Raw genomic sequence first — 19,308 nt, 5'->3', positions numbered from 1 at the left:
TGCACACTTGCCCACATGGCTGCAAAACCCATGAGGCCAAAATGGACAGACTCAACTGATACGATGGCACTACAAACTGGGAAGGCAGATGGTAAGACATCAGTAAGTACATAAATCATTTGTTTAACATAATTAAGTAACACAATCAAATAGATACAAAATCATGACTGTGCAATGGAAGAATATTTACTATTATTAATACACAGAAAGCCACTTCCAAAGTTATTTGAAAGAATGAACAAAAATGAAAAGACTCTCTTGACAACATAGTGTATTTAGGAATCATCAATTAAAAGATAATTGAGAAAATTTATATGTCTAGAAAGTGAAAGTGAAGTCATTCAGTCGTGTCCAACTCTTTGCGAGCTCATGGACTGTAGCCTACCAGGCTTCTCCATCCGTGGGATTTTCTAGGCAAGAGTACCAGAGTGGGTTGCCATTTCCTTCTCCAGGGGATCTTCCGGACCCAGGGCTCAAACCAGGGTCTCCTGCATTGCAGGCAGACGCTTTACCCTCTAAGCTACCAGAGAAAGTATATGTCTAGAAAAGCATCACTAAATAATTGAAATATTCAAGAAATGTCATAACAGCAGTAAAAAAATTTTTAACTAGATAAGAATAACCTTAAAGTAAATAAAAGGAAGAAGAATAAAAGAAGACAGGAAATAAAATATAAAACTTAAAAACACGCGAGGTAGTTCTTTGGAAGAACTGATTTAATAGAGAAACCATCTGGAAAATTAATCAAGACAAAAGGAGAAAAGGCGGAAATGAATAATACTGGCAACAGAAAGGAGCCATAACCAGGTGGAGTGGGTATTTAAAAAGAACCACGAAGGCAAACTAAGACAAATGTTTTGAGTAAATTTGAACATAGCTGATGAGCAATTCTGTATACATTGCCCAAACTGATTTCGGCCAGTGAAACCAACAGCCACCAAATGAACTGAATCATCAGTTGACAGCATCTTCCTCCCAATAGCGAGGGATCCATGGCTGGACCTCTTGGCAAACTGAGTCTAGGAAATGGCAAAACAGTTCAAGTAAGGACCATTGCTAGAAGCAGAACAGAAATGCAGCTTTTGTTTCAACCAGCGGTGTTGCTAGAATGCCATCAAGTTCCTGTTTCCTCTGTCTCCATGATTTCCATGTGTCTTGGATTGTTCTTGCTGGAATCTCTAACCTGCTGTCCACTGTGGGTGCAGTGAACCGCCCTCCTCCAGAAGGTTCCCACACTTCTCCGACCTCTTTCCTGTCCTCCAAGACCCCGTGACTCTGCACTGCATCCCCGTGGCTGTGATGACATCCAGTGCCCCTGGGGGCCTGCAGCCTGTCCATGGTGTCCCCCTCAGAGCCCAGCGTGGTGCTGTCCCCGAGTGTGTGACTGACCCCAAGTTTGTGTCTCTGCCCCCAGAGTGGCTATTACCTCTCTCCCTGTCAAACCAGCAGTCCTGAACCAGGACTGTCCAGAGGGCCAGGACAACACCACGTCCGGCCAAGTCCTGCTTGGCCCACAGCCCCCCCGGCAGGCTGACCCAGTCAAGGGCACACAGGCAGGCAGGGAGCCTCTGGCTCCGCCTGTCGTGGCCCAGTGCCCACCTGCGTCCACTCCCAGCTCAGGTTTCTGCCTTCCAGACCGAGGGTTGCTGTGCTCCCAGACGGCTCACCCTCTGCCCCATGGCAGGTCTGTCCTGGATCACCATCAGTCAGCCCTTCCCAAGTCTGCATTTTCTGAAGAAGCTATAGATCCACGTTCATTGGAAGAGCAGGCTGAAGAAAGCAGGCAGGTGAGTGATGGTCAGGGCTGTGTTTACACTTCTGGAGCCAGCTGTGGGCATGGTTATACTTGGATATATATTTTTTCTTGTGACCTAATGAATTGCATTTTTGGTTTATGGCAATGAATTTGATTACAATTTTATGTGAACTATTTAATTCTTTGTGGGATATTTATTACATGGTAAATTATGTTGGTTTACAAAAAATACTCATGGAAAAAAGAACAGGAACCCAATGTGATTAACTTTAGCCTCTCATCATCCATTTTGCAGGCTGCCCATCACCAAATCACTGGCTCCTGCTCAGGGGACAATGGCATCCGTGCCTTCTGCTGGTTGTCTTTTGGCCAGAAATCAGTATTATCGAAGTGAGTCATAACAACTCTAGAGGGTGGCCCTAGAGAATATGATCTCAGGTGATATTTGTGGGGTATAATTAACCTACGTATCATGTCCTATCAGAAGTAAGAGGAGAATAGTGACAATTCTTTGTGACAGCGAAGAAAATAGGAATAGACCTTGTCAGAGACTCCCCGAATCAATAAAAACTGTCAAACCTCATCACTTTGCTTTAACTATGTTTTGTTATAGCCATGTTGTGTTATAACCATTAACACATAAATAAGTAAAAATAAGCTTATATTTCACAATTTTGGCAGGGTTGGGGGGAGGGTGGGTGCTTCCCTAGTGGCGCTAATGGCAAAGAATACTCTTGCCAATGAAGGATTCAAGCGTTTCATCCCTGAGTTAGGAAGATCCCCTGGAGGAGGAAATGGCAACTCATTCCCGTGGGTTTTACTTTCATGTTCCTTGCCTTTAATAGGATACACTAAAACCTGATAATTTTGCATAAATAAAATATTCATTTCTGAGAAAAGAGAAGTAGCACAAGTGTGTTTCAAAGATTCTCTCATTTCCATTCTCTCCTGTGGTTAATAGGTCAGCTTCTACTTGGCCAGCTTTACTTTTATTTATCTCTCCATCTGTGAAAATTTATAGCTAAATGGAAAAGTATAGCTTCTCAAAGAAAATTCAGAAATTTCATACAATGAAACAAACAATCATTTCAGAACCAAGCTATCATTTTTTGAAGTCACATCAGCCTGTAGAAAAGTCTTATTTCAAGGACTGTTTGTAGACAAGAGATGGAAACATCTACTAATTTATTTTCCTCCACCCAAAGTTAAACTATGCCCAAGTTCTTAGAGTTATTACATTCTTAAAAGTTATTTTTCTACTCTTATCTTTTAGAACACTTAGGTTTAAAATACAAGTATGATATGACAAATAAGATGTTTCTCTTTTAAAATGATTCTTTTATTTCTAAATTTGATAACTTCTGTAGGATATTTAAATATAATACATTATATGACTTGTATGCAAGTAATATATTTAATATAGTACAATAATATTCATTCTTGATTTTGTACTTTTTAAGATTTTGAATTTGATAACTTTTATTATATATTTTAAATTCTACTTAATATCTGTGTGAGAGTTGTTCACCATGGAAAGGAACACACTTTATTAATAAAAATGTAATATGCATTATTCTGGGAGACTTCTTTTTTTGTGTGTGATGGATTTTATTTTATTTTATTTTATTTTTTTAAATTTTATTTAGTTATTATTTTTTTCCAGTGGGTTTTGTCATACATTGATATGAATCAGCCATAGAGTTACACGTATTCCCCGTCTCGATCCCCCCTCCCACCTCCCTCTCCACCCGATTCCTCTGGGTCTTCCCAGTGCACCAGGCCTAAGCACTTGACTCATGCATCCCACCTGGGCTGGTAATCTGTTTCACCATAGATAATATACATGCTGTTCTTTCGAAACATCCCACCCTCACCTTCTCTCTGGGAGACTTCTAATTGGCTGGTAATATAACCAAATTTTCAGTTCATAATCCAGGATTAGATGATTTCAGACCATGCTGCTTGAGAGTTTATATGTAACAACCTGTGTTGGCTTATTATTTATATGCTTGTTTATTATTGTTTCTTTCTTACAGAGGCCAGTGTTTCTTCAGGCACCTCTTTAACTGGCCCTGATTCTGTCAGCTTTGTAGGTGATGACAAAGCCCAGCTAGGTATGTAGTTTATTTCTTATCAGTATCACCCTCCCTATTTCCCTTTGTTTTTTGTCTCTCAATTGTGTTTGATAAGACCCTGATGCTGGAAAAGATTGAGGGCAGGAGGAGAAGGGGGTGACAGAGGATGAGGTGACTGGGCGGCATTACCAACACATGGACAGGAGTTGGAGTGAACTCTGGGAGATGGGTGAAGGACAGGGAAGCCTGGTGTGCTGCTGTTCATGGGGTCGCAAAGAGTCAGATACAACTGAGTGACTGAACAGCAAATGTGAATTTTATTTGATAGGATTACCCGAAGTGGCAGAATCCACCTGGTGGTTTAAATCCTTTTTTCAATCTGTACCTGTGCTTTCAAATGTAAAAAGAGAAGACCAATCTGCTTGTGGGTAAGTTTTAGTCTTTTGTGATAATATTTTCTTTTCAGATGAAAACAGTGCATGTCATAATTATCACATCAACCAACAGGGATAAAACATGGTCCTCTCTGGAAGGTGAAGTCTTTGATGTAACCTGTACTTGAGGGCAGAGGTGGGGACACTTTCTTCTAGTTAATCATTAGTCAGATCTGAGCATTCTATCTCCAAAGAGAAATTGAAAACTCATATGCTGTTGTTATTATGGTTTAGGGGGAATGGACCAGGAAGCAGAAGCAAGGGACCTTTAGGAACAAATAACCACTCTCTACTCCAATAAGAGGAATCACAGCTCCTTGGAGAAATGGTTGATTCTGGAACAGTAAACAGATTCTGGGACAGTAAAGCAGTAAAAGACAAGCCCGGACCATTTCATGATGCCCCCAAAGATACAAATGCCCCCAAATGATGGGGATATATTAAAATGACACAGGAATAAATTGGGCACATCTGGGACTATTTCAGCAATATTTTTCCAGTTTACCCTGACTGGGCAGACAACCTAGCTTACTTACAAAGGAGCAATTCTCAGCTGATCATCTTTGCCTTGCGGTTTGGAGGACAGTGTTGTAACAGTTAACTACACTATTCAAAGTATTACTATTGTTTGCAACTCTATGTAATAGCCACCCGCTGAGGCCCTGCAGGTGTGACCCATGGACCCTTTAGCACGTGAACTACTCCTGGTGATCTTCTTCTCCTTTATAAGATGATGAAAACCTTTTGGATATCTCACTTATAAGACAAGACCACCGCAGACACACAGACGGCAAAAGTTTCAGTATTTTCTTCAATGTTGAGAGTATTCCTGCCACCGGTGTCAGCTACATGGAGAACAATGGAAAAGCTTTTGAAAACATGTGACCTTCAAATATAGAGATTCATGTGAAATAGCCTTTTCATTACCCTTGTAATTTTTCAAATTTTTTAAAAATCGAAAATTGTGTGTTAATTTTCAAAAAAGTTTTTAAACTCTCATTACATCTGTTAATTGTTTTATTATGCCTGAAAACTGAAGCATTCATGCCTAGCACAATTGTTTTAAGAGCCCTGGATTCGGAAGTGTAAAAAACAGAGTTGCAGAAATTGCATTTTTAATCATGAACATTGGAAGTATAAAACAAACCCATAAATACATTATCTGTTAAACACATTACTGTACATAATTGGTTATGTAGACTTTAAAATTCATGATTGTAAATTATTTTCAACAACATGGAAAACCATAATGATACCAAGTTGGATGAAAAAAAGGAGGATAATTTGTATATGGCGTGAACTTTGTTGTATTTAAAAGGTATATATGCTTAAGAGTAGATTGGAAGGAAATATATCAAAATGGTAACAATGGTTATTTTCAGAGATGGGAGTTTGGGTGGTTTTCATTTTCTTCTTTGTATTTTCTGTACCTTTTCAAATTGACTAATATGAGCATGTTTTGTGTATAATTTGGAATACGTAGAGGAGGGCTGGAATGCACTTTCTGAATGTGAATATTCCTGACATCGGATAGAATATTTCCTACTTTCCTTCCTGTTTGGTAGATAATGCTAAAGGAGTTCCAGTTGAAGATTTTCTGATACTGCTTGCAGATATCTTTCAAAGTAAGATGCCAGTCCTAGCAGTTAGGGATGCTACGGTTCACTCAGAGGTAGACATCAGTACATGCTGGTGTGGCTGATGATGCACTAAACACCCGAAGGGAGCACTGTCTTTCTGCCCAACCACAGGACCAGGCAGCCATGGCAGGGTGGCTTCCTCAGTGATGGACACCTCTCCAGCCTCCACCGGTCCCTCCAGATGGGATGTGTCCTCCTTCTAAGTCACCTTCTCCATCACTTTGCTGTCAGTGAAGGGATTCAAACATCCCTGTGGCCCAATAGTACTTCATTGCTGACACATTACTGCTCTTCTAATGGTTACTCGCCTTTACACTTTTTATGCATTTGTGGAGGCTCATTAAACCGTTGAGTTCTACATTTCATTTGCCTTTACTCTAAAATCAAATTAGCATGATTAAAGACTGAATTTCTCCAAAGTGAGAGAAAAATACAGTGAAACAAAATGGTAAATTGTGGGCGGGGGGGGGGTATTTTTAATTTGAGATTATTAGCAAATTCCTTTTTTTTGTAATCACTTGGGATATGTGTGAACAGATGGCTTGTTTAGTTTACTGGATAAATTTCCCCAAATAAGCTATCAAGTCGGTATTTACTTTGTCTACTTAGAAAGATGCTGTTTGTTAAGTTACACTTTTGCCTTTGTGTTTGCAGTATTTTTAATGTGTTTAATGCTACGGTTACTGAAAGTTATTATTGTTTAAGATAATTAAATTTTACATAAGGTTTTAAGTCCAACATATTATCATGAACATATATAGTTATTAAGCACTTTAGAGTACTATACACACACACACACACACACACACACATACACACACACACATACACACACTACATCTATCTGTGCAGATTTGTAATTGCCAGATAGATAGATGTATAGCTATAGATCCTCTGAAAAATATTAGGAATCTTTCCAAAAAATAATGTTAAAGTGAACTCATATAATGATTGGCTTCCCTGGTAGCTCAGTCAGTAAGGAATCTGCCTGCAATGCAGAACACCCAAGTTCGATCCCTGGGTCAGCAGGATCCCCTTGAGAAGGAAATAGCAACCCACTCCAGTATTCTCGCCTGAAGAATCCCATGGACAGAGGAGCTTGGTGGCTGAAGTCCATGGGGTCGCAAAGAATCGGACACGACTTTGCGACTATACCACACACAATGATTAAAAACTGAAAGGCTTGCTTTGTGCTATTCAGAGTTTCTACAGATTTATGATGATAGAAATAGTGACAACAAAATGTCTCCTAGGTAAATTCTAGATTCTAATGCAATTGTCCCACCATTCAAACACTTTGGGGCTGTCTTTAAAAATTACCTCAGATGTAGGTCTCAGCATAACTGTTGTTTTAGTTAAAACATCTCCTGGCTTTGCTGCCTACTGAGGAGATAATAAATAGTAAAGGTAATTATGTCAGAGGGGTGTCCATGTGATCTGAAACATGCTATGATCATTCTAGTGTGATTTATGAAATGTTATTTGACTGGACCTGGATGTTGATATCAAATGAAACAAAGCTTTGATAATTTGCCCTCATTTTCTGTGAAATTTTATGTTGAGATTCCACTAACCTTTTTGAGAAGTGGTTTTGATGGCAGGTTGGACATTATTGGCCCCATATTCATTACAGATAAAGCCACCAACAGCCAGTTCAACTGTCTCTGAAGTCCTCCTGCTGGAGTTTAGGCCTATTTGATGCTTCATACATTTTGTAGAAGTTAGGGTTGTTAGGCCAATACTTTGGCCATCTGATGCAAACAGCTGACTCATTGGGAAAGACCCTGATGCTGCGAAAGATTGCAGGCAAATGGAGAAGAGGGCAGCAGAAGATGAGATGGTTGGAAGGCATCACCGATTCAACGGACATGAACTTGGGCAAACTCCAGGAGATAGTGAAGGACAGAGAGGTCTGGCATACTGCAGTCCATGGGATCACAAAGAGTTGGGCATGACTTAGTGACTGAACAGCAACAACAAGCATTGTGAGAAACAAAATTGCAGAATTCCATTGGGCTACTACAGAGTGAGGACATAAAGAATTGTCCAGGTTGAACAGTGTGGAGCTAAACTTCTAACTCATAGACATTGAAGAAATGGAGACAATCATAATTAATCCACCACCGCCCCCAACAGCATTCTCTGAGGCCCACACTGGCCCCTGTAGTTGAGACTGGCAGCTCCACTCATCAGCCCAGATGACTAGGGAGATCAAGTTCCCTTATGACTGATCTGACACCAAGCCCTTTAAATTTCATTCTGTGTGTTTCTAGGATCTACCTACTCATTTCCTTTCCCATCATCACTACCTGAATCCAAATTGCAATCATGTCTCCTGAGGGCACTGCCAGGACATCCTTTGTGGTCCACCTGTGTCCTCTCTAAATCTTTTCTTTAGATAAATCACAGTCATCTTCACAAAACTCAAATCTGGTAATTTTCTCGTATGAACACAAGAACAGGCATACTCACACCTCCACAGCATCGATGGTTCTATTACACTCAGGATAAAGTCACAACCCGGCCCACACCCCATCCTGCGGCATATTCTAGCCACATAGATCCATCCCACCCACTCCTGTCTCTCATGTCCCCAGTGCCCAGTGGTCCAGCTCCATCAATCATCCTCTGTCCATCCTTCCGGCACTGTCTTCCCTCTTGCCAAGGGGCACCCCCAGCCCCTACTCTATTCCCTTAATTCATGTCTATGCATTTCAAATCTTAGCTCAAAAGCCTCTTCCCCAGAGAAACCTCCGATCTACTTAACTAAATTAGATGTTCCATCATACGCGCTGATAGCCTGTGTTTCTCTCCTTCTCGGCACTCACCACAGTTATAATTTTACATGTGTCATGTTGTGTCTTTTCTCTGTGGCACCATAATATATGTCTTCCCCACTGCACCATAAACCACATGAGGACAAGGATCACGTCTGCTCTCCTTGACATTTTATCCCCAGCTTGTGACACAACAATAAATATTGGTCAGATGAACGACACTGCTTCTTTGGCTAGAGCTGGGCTGTTCCCAAGAAGCGTCACATTTTAGCAGAGAAGAGTAAACACTAAATCAACATGGAATATAGTTTCCTGCAGTGGTATGTGCTGTAAAGGAGATAAAACAAGGTGTTATGTCGAAGTGCAACTAGGACAGGACAGAGGTGGAGGCAGAGAGGCTTTGATTGGTTTGATTAGGAGAGGACTCACAGTCAAGGTGGCCAGGGACTGGGTCCTGAGGGGGAAGTGGCACCTTTGTGGAAGGCGCTCTGGCGGGCACCAGACTGCGACTGACCATGCTGTCCACCTGTTTCCAGTACCTTGTGACGCTGTCATCAGGGGACAGCAGCTCTGGGTGAGTTTGGTGTTCTCCTTGTGGAGGTCACATCGTCTACAGCATCATTTCCAACTGAGCCCAGGATGAGAAATGGTGGGGCCTGGGGTTCTGTGCTTCCTTCTTAAGAAATCTGTGATCTAGTGAATTGTCCAAAGGCACTCTGTGCAGCAACAGGGTGAAGCCAGATCACCCAAAAGCCTTCCTCACCAGGGTCTCCGGTCTCAGAAGTCATCGTCTTCCCTCCTCTCATACCAAGTACTGCTCTTATTTGTTTTTTGCCACTTTCTGTTCAAAACATAGAGCTGTTTTGTATAACCTAGAAAAATAGAGTACTACACAGTTACTCTCCTTTCTCAATAGTTTTGAAAGAATGTATTTTAGGTTTGGCACCTGATAATTGTTTTCATGTTACAGAATAATTATTTGTTTCTCAAAATGTCGATAGAGGAAGGGGAGGCATGTGTGCATGCTAAGTCACTTCAATCGTATTGGAGTCTTTGAGACTGTTGTCCACCAGGTTCCTCTGTCTATGGGACTCTCCAGGCAAGAACACTGGAGTGGGTTGCCATGCCCTCCTCCAGGGGATCTTCCCAGCCTAGGGACTGAAACCGTGTCTTCTGCATTGCAAGCAGATTAGTGACCATCTGAGCCAGCAAGGAAGCCCTTTATCTAGCATCAGTGGAATGTGAAAGTTTTGCTTCAACATATTTTAATTGGATATACTGAAGCTTATTTGCCTCCAGGTTGTAAACACAAAATATATTAAATCCTTTGGACTATAGTAATTATTTGACTAAGAGCCACAGAGTGTGAATTTCATAAATATTTTATCCTTTTTTACATGCTTAGCAGAGGTTTTTGAATTAAGAAATGAACGGTTACTGGAAATACATTTTGGATGCCAACTCAAGCAATGGTTAGGATGTTGAAATTCCTTTGCAAGGAAGAGAGACAAACATTCTATTTTCAAATAAATTACCTTTGAAAATATTTGTGCTGTCTTAAAAAAACTCTGAGGGAGCTATCTGTCTTCAGATTTCAAGCTAAATTTCACATAAAAAGAGAATACAGAGGAAGGCCACCAAGTAGATGTATCATGTTACTTTGTCCTATGTCATCCTTGGTAGATTCCAATGCTCATCCATCTTCTGGTATCACTGATGCTGCTGAGCATCCTGGAGGAGACCACATTCCCTGTTATACATAGAGGATCCTTCCTCTGAGCTGCATCAGGTTGGCTCCACTCGGGGCGGTCCCTGAGGTGGGAGCTCGTCTATCTGATGATGAATCAAAGAGCTGAAAGAAGACTGAGTTCTGGAATCTGTGGGCACTGTATCCCCAACTGACAGCAAATTAGACTTCATCCCCAGCAGCACTGTAGAAGAGGAAGAGGGATTTGGGGGTCTATGGGGCTAATACATTTTTCTTAAATATATTTAAAAAGTTTAACCAATCTGTAACTGGTCAATTAATTCCAACTCAAGTATTTTCCTTTTGGAAACCACCTTTTACAGGATTCCAAAATCCTCCTCCTTTTTAGAATTCTAAAAATAATAAATTTTAATATTTTAGAAAGTATTAAATTTCAAAATATTGAGTCTCTCCAGCAAGTTATTATAAATCATTACTTGCAGTGTTACCTTGAAGCACTGTGTTTCTTCAAATGGAAGTAGCAGCTTCTCTGATGCTAAATGATTAAAAGCACAGGTGACAGACAGACAGGCTGGACATATATTACAAAAGTATAAAAACCTCATAAAAGCCATGGACGTTGCCTAAAAAGGAAGCAATTTATTTGAACAAAACTGCAACCCTGCAGTTCTCAAAATCTTGTGTATCTAAGCACCGTGTGAGGAGCCTGATAAAATGCAGACACGGGGCTCCATCTCCAGGAATCTGAAATCAAGGGCCCTGAGCTGCAGCCTGGGGATTTATCCTCTGCTGAGGCTCCTGGTGACGTGTAACTGATGTGCAAAGTAGTGCTTTCGGCTGTGGTACATATACACATGGAATATTACTCAGCCATTAAAAAGAATACATTTGAATTAGTTGTAATAAGGTGGATGACACTGGAGCCTATTATACAGAGTGAAGTAAGCCAGAAAGAAAAATACCAATACACTATACTAATGCATGTATATGGAATTTAGAAAGATGGTAATGATAACCCTGTATGCGAGACAGTGAAAGAGACACATATGTATAGGACAGGCTTTTGGACTCTGTGGGAGAGGGCGAGGGTGGGATGGTTTGGGAGAATAGCATTGAAACATGTATATTATCATATGTGAAACGAATTGCCAGTTCAGGTTTGATGCATGATCCAGGGTGTTCGGGGCTGGTGCACTGGGATGACACAGAGGGATGGGATGGGGAGAGAGGTGGGGGTGGGGGTATTCAGGATGGGAAACACATGTACACCCGTGGCGGATTCATGTCAATGTATGGCAAAACCAATACAATATTGTAAAGTAATTAGCCTCCAATTAAAATAAATAAATTTATATTAAAAAAAGTACTGCTTTCTTCAGTTCAGTTCAGTTCAGTCACTCAGTCGTGTCTGACTCTTTGCGACCTCATGAATTGCAGCACGCCAGGCCCTGTCCATCACCAACTCCCGGAGTTTACTCAAACTCACGCCCATCGTGTTGGTGATGCCATCCAGCCGTCTCATCTTCTGTCCTCCCCTTCTCCTCCTGCCTCCAATCCCTCCCAGCATCAGGGTCTTTTCCAATGAGTCAACTCTTCGCATGAGGTGGCCAAAGTATTGGAGTTTCAGCTTCAGCATCAGTCCTTCTTTCTTAGACTGACATAAACTGCAACCACTCCTTTCCCCAAACTCAGGAAACAAGCTACTATGTTACTACGTACTACTATTAGTACTATGTTTCGCTGTAGTTGTCATTTTAGCATTAAGAACTCAATGGTCTGGGAGAGCACCTTGGGCAACTGCACACAAGATCATGTAACATGGAGAAATTGTTTCAAATAAGAAGGGTTGGGAGCTGGACATGCACAACCAGTCGACTTCAGCCTTTGGAAAAAGAGTTGGAGTTTGGAAGGATTTTCCCTTCGGGGAGACAGTTTTCTTCTCCATCCTCAAATGGTAATGATTACCAATAACTGCTCATTTTAAATTAAAATGCACTTCTTGTTTTTCAGCCCCTAATTCACCCATGATCCATGTTAGAGATAAATGCAGTTTAAGGAAATGATCATTTTTCTTGATTTATCTCCATTGCACACCTTTCATATAAAATGCACATCATGCATCTTTGATAACAGTTTTTCTCTGTAATTCTGTGACAGCACTATGGCTGACAAAATAAATATTAGAAAGGCAGTCTATAAAATCTTAATTTTAATCTAAAAATTTTCAAAAACTGGAGTACTTGAGTGAAGTACTATGACTCTGTGGTGGTGTGGTGGCCCCCTGGAGTCCCAAGTCTGCGATGGGGTCCCACTCGCCTCTGCTGGCCAGGTGGGTGCAGCTAAAGATTCTCTGTGCTGTTTGGCTGCAGGACACAGACACTTGCAAACTGTCAGTCTGGCCAGCAGACCCCTTCCCTGGGCTTCTGACCTGACAAAGCAGGCTCACTATAGCTTTTTGTCTGTTTGTTTTTCGCCTCATTGGTGTTTCCTGGTTGCCGGCTCCTACAGGATTCAGTTAGAACATACTGTTGTTTAGTCACTAAGTCGTTTCCTACTCTGTGCGACCCCATGGACCATAGCCCTCCAGGCTCCTCTGTCAGTGGGTTTTCCTGAAAAGAATACTGGAGTGGGTCGCCATTTCCTACTCCAAGGGATCTTCCTGACCCAGGAATTGAACCCACATCTGCATTGGTAGGTGGATTCTTTACCACTGAACCACCAGGGTAGACCTTAGGATACATTATGGAGAAATGAAACCCAGGGAACTCACCCCCATGTCCTTCCTTGGCTCAGAGAACATGGCCATTCACCTCTCTGAGATGTCTGTGCTTGTTTTATATATAACATCAGGGTTTTTAGTTTTACTTACAGGAGGAATGTGCTTCCTTGGTGGCCCAGACAGTAAAGAATCCACCTGCAATATGGGAGACCTGTGTTAGGAAGATCCCCCAGAGGAGGGCATGGCAACCCACTCTAGTATTCTTGCCTGGAGAATCCCATGGACAGAGGAGCCTGGTGGGCTACAGTCCGTGGGGTCACAAAGAATCAGACATGACTGAGCAACTAAGTACACACACAGGAGGAATACACCTCCTCCACATTCCCAAGAAGTGGAAGTCTTTCTTTCTGTACTAATTTTCTTCAGAAGTTTTCGTTGTATTTTTGCTTTTCTACATCTCCATATAAAGTTTGAAAACTTTGCCTTTTACCCCCTCTTTTTTCCTCCCAAAATATTGTTGCTATTGTATTCTGACTGCATTAACTTTCAAGATTAATTTAGGGAGGCTGTTCACTCTTGTTGAATTAATTATTTCCCCCAAGATTAAGCATGATTTTCTATTGCTCAAGGCTTCATTTGCATCTCAGCTCCATTTAAAAATTTCCCTCACATTGATACGTATTTTGGGAGCTGATTGTGTTCCTAGATATTTTATGTGTTTTCTTCCATCTCTTAATTTCTTGGGTTTGTCTATTGCAGACTAATGATTTCTGTATATTAATTTTCTGTTTAGGCGTATTATGAATTATAATAGTTTTTCAGTTGATTTTTAAATTAACAATAAACAGCCATAAAATCTGCAAACAAATCATTACCTTCTGTCTCCTGGTTTTTATATGCCATTTCTGCCTTGTGTCCAGATGTGTAGTCTGGTATATCCATATCAGTTTCAGATAAATGACCTTCACAGCTGAACTAAACAAGCTGGGGAGGGGACATTGTGTCCCTGAAAACACCCTGAACTACAGCACAAGGACCCTTGGGGTGTCTTGCTGTGGCTTTTTCACTAAGCATCTTGCAAACTTTAAGGAATGCATCTATTTAAGAGCTTTTTCAAAAGAAGAATGGATGATGATGTTTTAAGTGCATTTCAAAGTCTATGGAGTTCATTTTAATCTATGAGCCTATGACTCAGTTCATTTAATTATAAAATTGATCTATAATTTTCTTCCCTTGTGATACCATTTTGGAGTTTGTTTTAATGTTGGCTTTATGTCCTGAAAAGAATTTGCAATATTTCTTTCTTTATCTAAGTTCTGGAAGAGGTTAAAAGCATTGGCATGATCTGTTCCCTAATGACTTGGTGTAATTATCCAGTAAAGCCACTGGAAAGTGCAGCCTTTTAGAAACAGCGTGAGGTTGCTGGGGGGAAGGGTGGTGGGCAGCTCTCTGAACAGCATCTGCATCTCTGCCCTCGCTTCGTCATTCTTACCAAGTTCATACAGGTTGTCATTTATTTGCATAAAAGTGATGAAAATAACCTCTTGGAATTCTTTTAATTTGAAGGGTTGTCATACTCTCCCCATCATAATATTTTTTTATTTTAAAATATTTTATCATTTTTTCTCTACTGGGTGGCAAATGTTTGTATATTTCATTATTTATCACAAGTAACTAGCTAGCATTAGTATTTTTAGTCTTACCTTTACTATAATGATCTTAAATTTAAAAAAATTTGCCTTTGTATTATCTACCATTTTGTTTTCCTTGTATTTATTTTTTGTTATATTTTTCACTTGTTCAGTTGAAGCTTATTTATTTCCATTCCATATGAAAATTTTAAAGCTTATGGGTATTTAAGGGTACACATTTTCCTTTCACCTCAAGCACAGCGTTGTTGAACTACTGACCGCAATGGGTCAGCAGGAGGAGATGTTTTGCTCTTACACATTTGGCTGATGTTCTGGTCGGTCTCATAGCATCCCAGACTCAGACTCCTTCACTAAGGAGTACACACCCAGATGGTACCCATGGGAGCCTCCAGCTGCAGAGTATTTGCAGCAAGACTTTACCTGCATTCACTTGTCAGACATAAAAATAAAAGGAGTTCATTATCACTGTAAAGTGCCCATTGTGACAGATATTGATTTACTTATTTACAATCCTGAATTCTGTCACTTTTTTTTTTTTTTTAAAGGTTACAAGATATGTAGTTTTGTTCACTTTCATTTGCCTGGAATGTTTTGAATGTTTTTTTGCACAAACTTTTTCAATTTCTTTGTTTTACAAATATTGCTTATCTACCACTTAAAGTTAGCTTGACTTTAAATTCTAATTTTTTATCTTTTCTTTTAGCATATGAGTTTAGCCCATTTATATTTATTTATATACAATAGACACATTTGATATTATTTCTTAGCTCACATATTGTTCTGTGGCTCTTATTTTCATAGATTTTAAAATAAATTTTACATCTGTCTGGCTCACTGAATTTCCTTCTTTAAAATGCTGCTCTGTATTACTCCTTGCTCTAATGGTTAGCAAGGTGATCACAACTTTTAAAGATGCTGTTAGAACTCCAGATAATACCTGTTTGTTTTCTACTCCATACAGCAATAGGATTCATATAAATCCTGCTTTGACAAAATCCTTGGGGCACATGCTCAGAATTCAAATTTTTAGAATTTTAGAGTGAAGGTGTAAGTGCTTACCCATGCATTACATACCAACAGACAGAACTAAGAATGTCAATATTGTATGATCACGGAGGGCAGAAAAAAGGAGATTATAGAAAGCCTCCCATTCAAATCAGGTTTTGAGTTGAACAATTGTCTAAATAAGTTAGTATCTTGAAAATCAGGAATTACAAATTTCAGAAAGAGGATTGTAGACCTTTGTACAGTATTTTCTTCTTTCTTCTCCACCAAATGTATTTAACTGATTATACTCTTTTTCCTTTTCTTATCTTTGTAACTTCAAATATATTTCTACCATATGGCTTAGCAGTATTTAACGATCTCTGTCAATCAGCTATTTTTAAAAATTGAGAAAATCAGAGCTGTGCAGAAACTCCTACACTCTTTCTCTTTCCAATTTTAGCAATTTAATATCATTTCTACATTGCCAAGATTTATAATTTTTACATTTTTTCCTGTAACCGTAATTAACATATTACGTAATTAACATGTCAGACTTCCGTCAAACAATTCACATACTCAATTCTCAATGCTGGAATTTTGCCATAATAATTTGATTCACTAATTGGTTGGCTGAGGTTCATTCTCTGATAGTTTGCTGAAGAATAACTTGTAGGAACAATGCTCCCTGGACACCCGAACTCCTGCGTGTTTGTCTTTAATTCCTTCTTTGCATTTGCACTGTTGTTTGGCTGTGCCTGAAATTCTTGGACTATGTTTCTTTCCCTGAGGACTGTGTGGGCTCTGCTCTGAGGTGGTCTAGCCTTGAAGAATGTATGTGGAGCTGAAGAAGGCTGCTAGTTTTCACCACAGGAGCTGGAGCTTTCATGGCTTGAACAGAACTGGGGAGAGGAACGTGGAAATAAACTGCTAGAGTTCACAGTCTTACCAATATTCATTCCTTTTTTTTTTTTTAAAAGAAATGTTCTGGATTGTTGCAAACCGTTGGTTCATTTCCAAAGTTCTGAAAGAGGTGATTTGACCATTTTTATTATTTTTCTCATTGCATTCATGAAACCAAGTAGTTTTGGAACCTCTGAAAGAGTTGATTTGACCATTTTTATTATTTTTCTCATTGCATTCATGAAACCAAGTAGTTTTGGAACCCCCTAAGCTGCCATTTTCACTGGCCTAACTTCCATGTTCTATGTAATGTGCTTCCATTTCATTTGCCTGCTTCTCTCTTTCTTCCCCTCCATGTTTTTTGCTGTTTTTGTGATTTTTTTACTCTCCTTTAAACTGTAAGTAATTTGATCTTGATTGCCATAATGCTTTTAATTTGTTTCTTTCACTTGTGTTTGCTTCATCTCTTTTGTTAAATCTCTATAGCCCTCTCAGTTTTTTTTTTACTTCTGCATTTTGATCCTGTTTCATGGAGGCTATATTTTCTTTTCTTTTCTTCCTTCCTTCCTTGCTTTCTATTTTTATTCATGCCAATATATTTGGTCAAAATTTTCAACTGCTCCTTAGTAACATTTTTGTTGTTGTGGGGTACTCAGTTTGTTTATAATATAGCTTTATTTCTTGTAGAATATTTCAGATGTTCTGTGCTTGTTCCCTTTTATACCCTTAATCACTTTTGAACAAAGTAAGTTACTTCTAAACAAGTGACTTAAAATTATTATTATTATTATTATTTTTTGGCAAGAGCTTCACAAGTGGAATGAGTCGGAGCTGCGTGCTCTGCACAAACAGGAATTCTCCTTTATTCACTGTGTTTTGTGTGTGTGTCTGTGTCTGTGTGAGCCCTCAAAGACGAATTCTCCAAATACAATGTAAAATTGTCCCTGCAGCCCTGTTTATGACCCAAAGTGCCTCTCCTCCACTCATGTTCTACCAGCATGTTGTTCTTTCAAATTATGGCTCTTCTGTGCAATCGCTCATTTGTCTGTCTCCTTTGCTCGCTGAGACTCTGCCTTAAAGATCAGCGACTGGAACCTTGTCAGCCCTGCATCTATGATTGTTATTAACAGAGTTACGGTTTGCTGGTCTCAGACCCCAGGCACACCATTTCCCAGACACAGGGATGAGTCCGTGACTTTTTATTAAATTCCCAGCACTTCTCTGAGTGTCTTTCATTTCATCTTTGCTAGTTTTTACTTTTTAATCTTTCTTTCCTCATATTTGTGGTCCCTGTGTTAAAAAGTCTTAAGTTTTGCTGAAGATTGATTACTCATTTCCGTTTTTCTCTGTCTTTCTTACCTTAGACAAATTCTAGGAGGACTACTTCATGTTGCCATGTTAAAGCTGGCATTTCCGGTCCTGCTGCTACTAAGTTGCTTCAGTCATGTCCGACTCTGTGCGACCCCATAGATGGCAGTCCACCAGGCTCCTCTGTCCCTGGGATTCTCCAGGCAAGAATACTGGAGTGGGTTGCCATTTCCTTCTCCAATTTCCGGTCCTAGCTCATCTTAACTTCATACATTACAACCTGAATGAGGATAATTAACTTTAGTGTTTGCAATAAACATGTGCAATGCCATCACACTAGAATACGTGCTTTGAATGTGATTCACCACAGGAATAATTAATTGGAATTATCTGCTTAAAATATCTTACCAGGTCCCTTGGTACCAATGATAATTATATACACAACATCTTTTCTGGGATAGAACTTAGGCTGCAATTAAACACTAAGTGGTTTACACAAAGACAAAAAATTTGCAAATCTAAGCCTATATCACAATTCAGCTTTGGATTTACAAACTGAAAAATTCAAACTGCAAGTGTCAAATTCTCACCTTTAACACAATCTGTGTGACTTGGAAGAATTTTCTGAACTTTAAATTTCACTTCTTTAATCTTTAGGCTGGAATAATTAAAGACAAACTGCCAAACCATCACTCGGGTTTATTGTAATGAGGTAAAAAAAATAACGCTCCTAAAGTTTCCCATACAGAACCCAGCATATAACAAGCACTTAATGGGTATCAGCTGATTTATAGTTAGCTATTTTAGTATATGCATGTGCATGCATGCTAAGGTAATAAGAGCATGTTCTAATCAAACATCCTCTTATTAGCTAAGAGCATGTTAATTAGCTAAGGAGATTTTCAGTATAGAGTTCTCTGTTTTTTAAGTGGAAACATTTTCTAAATGTCATAAAATAATCTGAATATTTGAAGGGAGGCAGTAATGCTTTATTTCTTGCAGAGGCATTGCCCATGTATCCACTGATCTCCATAGCAACCCCACAAGGTGCATGGATCAAATGGGAAGAGAAGTAGTAGGAATACTGATATATTTCTCCATTTCTCTGAATAGTTAGACAGCATGTGCTGATGCAGCTTTACCGACATCCCCATGAGGTTGGAGTCAGCATGGTGAAGCAGAGAACGTTCTTGCTTTGGAGGCAGGCGCCCAGACCTGACTTTGTCCATTAGTAGCTGCAAGACCATCAGCTGGTTACCTGACACTTGTGCAGTGTTAACAAGACCATCTCATCCCAAACACTGTTCTGGAGACTGACAAAATTATCAGTTACTTCCCCTTAATCCTCTGCG

At 39.8% G+C, this 19,308-nt stretch overlaps 1 protein-coding gene across 2 annotated transcripts; it reads left to right on the top strand.

The window, feature by feature from the left end:
* Positions 1-1,669: 1,669 nt before the first annotated feature.
* PPDPFL (pancreatic progenitor cell differentiation and proliferation factor like) lies at positions 1,670-18,287 on the top strand. Of its 2 annotated transcripts, none has more exons than XM_065903374.1 (5): positions 1,670-1,787; positions 2,052-2,146; positions 3,793-3,870; positions 4,160-4,259; positions 18,013-18,287. In XM_065903374.1, exons 2-5 carry the CDS (start codon positions 2,092-2,094, stop codon positions 18,116-18,118), a joined length of 339 nt encoding a protein of 112 aa, XP_065759446.1. In that variant the 5' UTR covers positions 1,670-1,787; positions 2,052-2,091; the 3' UTR covers positions 18,119-18,287. The 2 variants fall into 2 exon arrangements, with proteins under 2 accessions (XP_065759446.1, XP_065759448.1); XM_065903376.1 differs by lacking the exon at positions 18,013-18,287 and adding an exon at positions 4,500-7,444.
* The last annotated feature ends 1,021 nt before the right edge of the window (positions 18,288-19,308 follow it).

Source organism: Muntiacus reevesi, chromosome 12, assembly GCF_963930625.1.
Source record: "Muntiacus reevesi chromosome 12, mMunRee1.1, whole genome shotgun sequence".
NCBI lineage: Eukaryota > Metazoa > Chordata > Mammalia > Artiodactyla > Cervidae > Muntiacus > Muntiacus reevesi.
The sequence above is the reverse complement of the archived record's forward strand: the minus strand, read 5'-3'. Positions and strand labels throughout refer to the sequence as shown.